This window comes from Anopheles funestus, chromosome 2RL (genome assembly GCF_943734845.2).
Source record: "Anopheles funestus chromosome 2RL, idAnoFuneDA-416_04, whole genome shotgun sequence".
In the NCBI taxonomy this organism is placed as follows: domain Eukaryota; kingdom Metazoa; phylum Arthropoda; class Insecta; order Diptera; family Culicidae; genus Anopheles; species Anopheles funestus.
Window position 1 is genome coordinate 46,334,416 of NC_064598.1, and position 8,409 is coordinate 46,342,824.

The 8,409-nt window shown below is 43.3% G+C and overlaps 2 protein-coding genes across 4 annotated transcripts; one reads left to right on the forward strand and one right to left on the reverse strand.

Moving 5' to 3' along the window:
• Positions 1-378: 378 nt before the first annotated feature.
• LOC125766057 (odorant receptor 94a-like) lies at positions 379-2,393 on the forward strand. The gene is made up of 4 exons (XM_049431641.1): positions 379-962; positions 1,047-1,149; positions 1,215-1,475; positions 1,533-2,393. Exons 1-4 carry the CDS (start codon positions 379-381, stop codon positions 1,590-1,592), a joined length of 1,008 nt encoding a protein of 335 aa, XP_049287598.1. The 3' UTR covers positions 1,593-2,393.
• On the reverse strand, positions 2,376-8,368 carry LOC125765483 (ninjurin-2). Of its 3 annotated transcripts, none has more exons than XM_049430685.1 (3): positions 8,023-8,282; positions 4,521-4,697; positions 2,376-2,685 (listed from the first exon to the last, which is right to left on the reverse strand). In XM_049430685.1, exons 1-3 carry the CDS (start codon positions 8,077-8,079, stop codon positions 2,476-2,478), a joined length of 444 nt encoding a protein of 147 aa, XP_049286642.1. In that variant the 5' UTR covers positions 8,080-8,282; the 3' UTR covers positions 2,376-2,475. The 3 variants fall into 3 exon arrangements, with proteins under 3 accessions (XP_049286642.1, XP_049286643.1, XP_049286641.1); XM_049430686.1 differs by lacking the exon at positions 2,376-2,685 and adding an exon at positions 2,708-3,020 and having other exon boundaries at positions 8,023-8,355; XM_049430684.1 differs by lacking the exon at positions 2,376-2,685 and adding an exon at positions 3,116-3,494 and having other exon boundaries at positions 8,023-8,368.
• Positions 8,369-8,409: the final 41 nt, after the last annotated feature.

Here is an 8,409-nt window from a genome sequence, read left to right on the forward strand (position 1 = left end):
CGAATTAAAGAGCCAAGACAAATAATTACCGGTTGAGGAATTTTATACAAAAAAGACCCCAAATGGTTTTAAATTTTTATTTCATTAACCACCTAATTAAGGACGTTCAAAGGCGTTGCAATAGGCACCCCACAATTTGTACGCACGACGTACGTTGACCATTTGATCGCCAGGACAAAGATCAAACAATCAGTTCAAGTTGAAAAGCATTATCAACAGCACCTTCTGCAACACTAGCAAACAATGTACGAAACCGGTCGATTTATCTTCCCGATGCGGTTTGCCATGTGGTCTTGGAAATTGTGTGGTTTTTTCAATGCACCCGTACCGAAATCTGTACCGTACCGTGTATATTGCTATTTGTTCTACTTCTGGATCATGGCGCTGTACCTGTTTGCGCTGATGTTGAACGTTTTCGTTCCGCAACCCTTCGAACAGCGTGTGTTCTTCATCATGTACATCTCACTGACGGAAACGGCCATGATCCTGAAAACGCGCACTATCTATCGACATTTCGATACTATCTGGAGTTTGTACGAAACGACACTGGGACCATCGTTTCAACCACGGGATGAGTTCGAACGAGAGCTGCAGAATCGTACGCTGCAAGTTTTTAACCGCTGGTACTACGTTTACATCTTTGTTAGTCATATGGCCGCATTCGGTACTGGTAGCCATCTGTTAAGTTCCGAGTATCGGATGCCCTTCTTTCCGTGGTTTTTCGGTGTCCGCTATGGTGATGATGCGCGTGTTGCATATTACACGATATTTGCGTATCAATGCTTCGGCATGTATTTCCACATGTTGCTAAATACTGCCGGAGATACGCAGCTTTGCTATATGCTGCAAATGATCGGCATTCAGCTGGATCTGCTAGCGAAGCGGTTTCGTAGTTTGAGTAGCTCGGAAGAGTTCGATCGATCCTTTGTACCGTTGGTGCAACACTACAACAAAATCCACCGGTGAGTAGGAATTGTCGCCAAGGTTGTTGTGAAGCACTTGGCAAGTACATGAATGTACTAATCCGGCTTGCTTCCACATCATAGCATGCTGTGCCGAGTGGAGAACCTTTTCTCGCTTGCCTATTTTGTACAGTTCAGTGTCAGCGGTTTAGTGATCTGCGCTTCAGCTTATCAGGTAGCATCTATGGTAAGTATTCCTAGATAATATGGTATGTTGGCAAAATAAACAAATTAACTTAATCGTACTTGTAGCTTAACCTGAATGATTTTAGCAAACTGATGAACGTGTTTTACATGATGTCCATGACGATGCAAATCGGGCTACCGTGCTACTATGGTAACGAAGTGACGTTGAAAAGTTACGCACTGACGAATGCCATTTACTCCTCGAACTGGTACGCCATGAAGCACAGTAACAGGAAGAGTGTACAAATGTTTCTGGTACGCACTAACAAACCATTTGCTGCGACAGCGTTTCGGTATTTTAACTTTAATTTACCCGCCTTTACAACGGTAAGTTATAGACGCCTCAGTTGTTGGGAGCTGGAATTGATTTATTTTGTTTTGCAGATCCTCAATATGGCATATTCCGTGTATTGTGTGTTGCAACGCAAAGCAAAAAATGTTTAAAAAGGCATACTTATCTCTCTTTTTTAGTAGACTCCATTCTTCTTCTTGGTTTAACGTCCTTAGAGAGGTCATGTCCGGTTGGGATTTGTAGTCTGTCCTGTCGTATGTAGTCGTAGGAATTATATAAATGTCATTAACGTATTGTTTAGCACAGGGGCCTCCTAACTTTTTAGATGACGGGCCGCTTTGAGTGGAATAGCCACAGCTGAGGGCCAATTTCGGGATCTCTCGGGCCCGCGGCCCGCCTCCCGGAGCTTGGAGACCCCTGGTTTAGCATACATACAAAAAATAATAATGGTTTAGCCTTTGGTGTCTGAGAGATTTGTATTCTCCATATCAATAGAAAAGTTAAATGTCTCTGAGCGCTTCTTGGGAGTTTTACCTAATTATTGACAACAACATTAATAAATTGTGCACCATCTGAATGATTCAGCGTTACATTTAAATGTCGTTGGGAAAACACATTCCTCTCAGCTTCAAAATTCCCAAATCATATCAATTAAGTATTCTATAAAAGTGGCATACAATTAGCTCAAATTTTAATTAATGGTTATTATGTATATACGACGATTTTTATAGATGTCCGCTTTAACCTACCAGCATTTATAATTGGTACATCTGTTGCCAACAGAAAAATTTCACATTCCTCCCACCTTTACCTTGAAATAATTATCACATTCAAATGTCCGGTTCAGTTTAGTGTTCGTATAACACGGTAATGATTCCCACGTGCTACAAGATTTCTCAACATTTCATTCCATAAAGCACTGCAAACCACAACAGTTCTCTACAATGAACCCTGTATTACGTTTATTAATTTATCTCCTCAAAAAGCACATCGCCGTGATGGTGATGCTTTGCACCTTAACGTTTAATACTTTTCTCACAATCCCTTTGTGGTGCTTTCGAGACCTACACCCAACCCAACATCGTCCATGTGCTTTATCTCCATGCTGTTGATCATGATGTTTACCACAACCGTGGCTAAGTTGAGACCGAGTGAAAAGTTCTGCACCGCGTTGGCCGTATCGCGTGAATTCTCCTTATTGATGTTGTAGTTAGCCAGCAGGATACATGCGATACCTTGGACGATCTGACGACCAGCGTAGAACCACCGGGAAGAAAAGATGCACAGCATCGTGGCATATGTCGAGGAAAAGTGTGTGTGTATATGAGTGAGAAAGTAGTGGCGCTTTAACTATGAATAAAGATTGTGTTTTGCTTCATCTCTTCTATTCCTTCAGCTCAGTTGTGAATGTACGGAATAGCCGGATCAAGCCCAAAGTTCATCTTGATGACATCGCAAAACAGGGCGACCACGACGAACCCGAGCGAGAAGTGGTTTAGTATGTTTGCAACCTTTCGCTGTACCTCACCACCATGCAGATTGACTAGAGTTAGAATGACGGCTAGTAGTGCGGCCGAAACCTGTACATCAATGAGTGAGTTAGTTACTGGCCGTTAGTTAGTGAAGCTGTGAGGTAGTCGGAGTGCAACAGAAAGGATATATGTACATATGTAGCTTGCTGATTGTTTAGCAGTTAAGTAGAATTTATTGGTGACTTCCTTAAAGCTAATTCACGCGGAACGTATGCGGATGTTGGTGGACGGATGATGGGCTGATGGGCTGATGTGTCCCGTCTATTACTTCGTAAAATAAGAAACTACGGAGGGTTTCGTAGATTGCGTTGATGCAGTAGGCTGTGTCGCATCCACACGCTCAAGTAGCCGAAGCGGTTGCGAAGAATACTCAATACCGAACCCGGATATGATGACATTGATCAGTGAGATGACAAATATTAGTACCAGGATCACATCGTTTAGCACGATGGCAGCCGTTTGGTCGGGTTTGCGATTGATGTTTAAACTACCGATCACCACGAACAGTATACCGACAAACATCTGCAGGGGAAAGAGAGATGGGAGGATGTATGAAGAATGGTTGGCGGAGGAGTGTTGGATCGTGCTCTAATTCAGAAAGGAATAGTGATTGTTTAGTTCGATAAGGAAGAAAAAACAAAAGATGTAGTGCATCGTGAGAGAGTGAAATGGGAATGGTGGTGATGGATTGATATACGGTATGCCCGCGTGGTGTCAGATTTTCACAATTTCCGGTCACGTGTTCGGTACGAAAATCTACTGTAATTCTTAATATTATAGTGTGAGTCCTTTTGCTAGCCACAACACTGGACATGATACAACACCGTATCGAGTAGCAAAAATCAATAACATATCGATGAATAGAACACTAATCATCAGTAAAACCTAATCGGCGCCTTTGAATTGGAAAGAATGGTCGGCATTGTTCCCGAAAGCTAATTAAGAACGTCCCTAGAGCTGTGGTGGAAATCAATCGAAGGGAGCGCACGTATCTGTTTGACATGCAGGACATCAAACGCTTGACCGAATGACCGAAAATCGATTACAAAAGTCAGCCCTGGCCAGGAGGAAGGTTGCGTTACGCAAAGATGGACGTTGTTATTCGAGCGTGTATTTCAGAATCTTTGGATCGAAGGCGGATATCATTAGGTTCACCATGGCAACCAGCACGGCAGCTCCGGTGACAATGTAATTGATCACGTTGGCCGATCGATGGTACTCGGGCAAATGCAGTCTGCAGTCGCGCATTAAGCTGAGGCTTAGATTTAACACACCCATTATAACCTGAGGCACGGACAGCATCATCGTCATCACCATCACCACCACCATCACCAACCGGGAGCAGAAGTTGGGGTAAATTAGGATTAGGAGGAAACAGTTAGGAAGGTAAGGAATATTAGCAATTGGTAACACACTTCCACTCGTTATCTTTCATCTCGGTTGCAGAGGAACTCCCGCAGCAGATAATCGAATGTGGATTATCCTCATGCCGTGGGATGGATGGTGTTCCCGCTGGTCTTTTTTTCTTCTTGTGTAATGTTTGCTCACCTGCAGTATGATCGAGATGCTGATTAGCGTCAGCATTAGACCGTAGAACTCGTGCTTTTCCCCCACCTGCAGAATGTACTTCAGCTGGGACGCGTTAGCCGTCAGCAGCGCAATGTCCAGCATGCCCTGGGCGATGGTTTTCTTCGTCGCGTACCGATTGGCATCCATGGATTTGAGCTGTGAAGTGGAATAAACCCCCATGTGGTGAGGATTTGCGACATACGGAGAGTATTCGGTTTGAGTAAGTATGTTGTGTGTCGCAAATCGTTAAATAGAAGCAACCGTGCATAATTTGTACCGATTATTAATGTGTCAACAGCGTCCCAGAGGGAGAGCTTCATCGGGAAGTCAATGAAATTAGGAATTCATGACATTCCACCTTGATGCCTATTCGAACGTTTCCCCCCCCCCGGTCCCTCGGTGAGTTTAGTTTTAATGTTAATTTCATTACGGAACAGTGCGTTACATCGCCAGCACGGCTTGAAATGTTTGATCGGAGCCAATTAAATGTGTTGGGTGCTTTATCGCGGTATCACGTCCTCGTCACCTTGTGGGAGAGAAAAAAAAGCGAACAGGCAGAGGAGAAAACTATCCCAACAACCCCCGGGAATATCCCTTCCGGGCAATGGAACACCTCGTTTCGCTCGAACGGAAAAACAGTAAATGTCGACAGGATTACCGTCACTTCTTCCCGTTCGGTGACATATAACAGAACGACAGCCACAAAAAAAAAAATTGGGTAAACCTAAAGGTCTTCGAGAGAGGTGCCGTGTGTAAAACGCAAAAATTGCACGCTAACGATTTCGTTACCCCAGTAGGGTGACAAAAGCAGGATAGGGATCGGAATTCGTGCGTGGACCTACCGGAAACATGGGATGTCGTAGTAAGGGAGCTAGAGTTTCGTTGAGGCGAGAGATTTTTCTGCAACTGTAAAAGATGCAGTGTACGGTTTTAGGGCTAGTACCGGATAAGTATTGCATTCGCTTTCAAATTGTAACAAATCTCTTTAGATAGGAAAGAACTTCTTTGAGGAGAGATACATGTAGCTTCAATATGCTCAATATTTTTATTACATATTCTCAAATCTTGGTTTTGATTTAAATCAAAATCGAAGATGTAGTCCAAAGAGAAAACTCTAAATTCATCCAAAAGCGCCATCCTTTCTCCCAGATCTTTACATAATGTGCTGATACTTTAACTTAAAAAAATCTTGAACATCCAAAAAAGATCTGTGCCTTTAAGTGTATATATCCTCTTGAAGCTAATAATGGTTAGGCTTATGCTTTTGTTAAATTTCCTTACGCCAGAGCTAATAAAAAATGAATGCTTGCATCATGATTAAACCACGATGGAAATGTTATCGCGTGTTTGGTTGTGAAATTGTAATCAAAAGGTCATTCAACATATCGAATTTCACTTTAGGTGGATTGATCGATTTTATCCTGGCAGCGTTAGGGCGGGCAACAACGAACGGTCTTGTAATAACTGTTTCCCCGTCCCTAACACTGTCATAATGCAATTATCAAACCTCGATTATAGATTCCTCGTGTGTTCGAGGTTGACAAAAAGAGGATTATTGCCAAAACGGGGTCTCCTGTGGAGCGAGTGGAAAGGCAACATATACGCAAATTCTTATCCTCCTATCACACGTTCTGCAAACGGTACAGTGTTGCATTCGGAATTTAATCTATTTCTTTGCTGCCTGTTCCAAAATCACCCGCCTACCATCTCCTGGCACATCAGTCCTTATTGTGAAACCTTCTGCCTAACCCTTCACTAACGGTGACTGGGACAGATTTGTTTTTTTTTTTCATATCAGAACCCGACTTTTAATCCGCTACTTATCCTCTCTCACTTAGCTTTTGATAGAAAATTCGACTTTTTACTAGTTTGCTGCATATTGGTTGGTTGACGAAGGATAAAAATCCCATATGCATTCGCTCCTCGACACCTCGAAGTGTTGCGGGATGGCAAAAAAGCCCGTAACGAGCAGGAATGATTTGTTCCCCGCTTTATTGTGCGACGTGTGACAAAAATTAAACTTAAAGTTTGATCAAAACACCGATGCTGCTCGGAAATCCAAAATCCCTATTGTCCGCTTTTAGGGTGTCAGATGACGCACGTACGGAGCCTTAGGGTGGCGCATGCATTAGTTGAAACTCCCTACCTTTGAACGTTGGTAGTGGTGTGTCCTGGTAATATGAGCCGTTCGGTTGTACGCCTCTTCGGAGGTGATGGTTGCAAACGTTTCGCCACAATAAGAGGCTTGCTGGGAGGGTCATTCCAACCCATAAGATGTACGATAAGAATCAGGCACTAACCATCAAACTTTGCTTACAGATTCATAGATGCTTGCGCATCTACCTACGGCGAGAGTGTTGGAAGGACCCAATGGTAGAAAAATTGTTCCCGATGTTAATGAATGTTCCCGAGAGCTTCTGGGTGTTTGTATGTTTTGTCGTCGTTCCGTCGACACGCATCAATGAAGGCTTTCGGTTTCGGAATCGGTGGACCAACAAGAATGCAAACATCAAACAAAACAAGTCGGGGCATTACCGATCCGGTCGCATATTAATGTTCCACCACAGCAGCAACAACATTAACGCCAAGGGTTGTAACGATTGATTGGTAAAGGGAGGGTGAACATTGTCACATGCTGCACACTGAAGTTCTTTGCATTGTGCGATGTGAATGCTAGGGGTCCTAACACGTTTCTCTTTCGGCTACTTATGCAGATGGTAAATGTTGTGTGCCGTGGAAGAGAAATCCTGCAAAACAGAAATATCTTACAAACATGGTACAGTCGTTACGGTTTATGCCAGTCAACCAGAACCACACGGTACTGGCCACAGGTGAGTGAGTGAATGATCCTCAAACAAAGCGGATGACATTAATCGTGCGTGCAGCACGGTTCAGCAAGGTTGTGATTATTTCTGCCGTTTGTCTGAGCTTAAGGTAAATGCATTCGTCGCGTCACCACAAAATAGGGACGAGTTGCGATTTACGAAGCGAACGCTATAATTAAGACTATTAAAACGAGCTTTGCCGCAAGGATGGTTCGAAAAACTCCACCAGGAACCCTGTTTATGGGTTAAAAATCAATACTCTAATGCTTCCATGGTTTGATGCAAAAACACCTGATTAATATTCACAATCTGGCAGTTATCACCATCGACAAACAGGCATGCGAAACTGTAAACGATGAATAATGAGTCACACACATGTTTACGATTCCCATCGCCGTATTTTTTCCACGTCACCACGGAATATCTCTTGAAGAAGAAAAAAAAGGTCCCGTAAGGACATGCGTTGGAGGTTTGTTGCACTGTGTTCGAAAGGAATTTTCTCATGTTGATTTTGTATTGATTTTTATCGCCTGTTTCAAACTGTTCGAATGCTTAACAATTCACATTTTTGCATTTCACCATTGCTTATTGATTTGTATCTTTGCAAGGGATTGAACGCAATTTGAATTTGAACGCAAATTCTTCCGTACACTTACAACACGATCACTATCGCCTACGCCCGAAGTTGCAGGTAGTATCGAAGCCATGGCCATGTTGGTAAAGATGACTGTCTGTAGTGTTAACTGCACGTGCAATACCGTGAAACAAACTACACTATTCCTCCGTGTGGTTATTTGCCACAGTTGCGATCACTTGCAAATGAAGTAACGATTAAACAGGCACTAAAACCGTGAACCCACTGTTGGATGGCTTTTTATTGTGTCCGGCCTGCCGGATGAATAAACCACCAGAACCCCGATGTTGGCTGGTGCGTGTTCCGTTTCAGGATGGGCGAAGGATAGTCTGTTCGCAATCCTTTCATGTACGGGCAGGTTGGTTGGCTTGGTAACGAGACAAAATAAAACAAAACGTCACACTACACG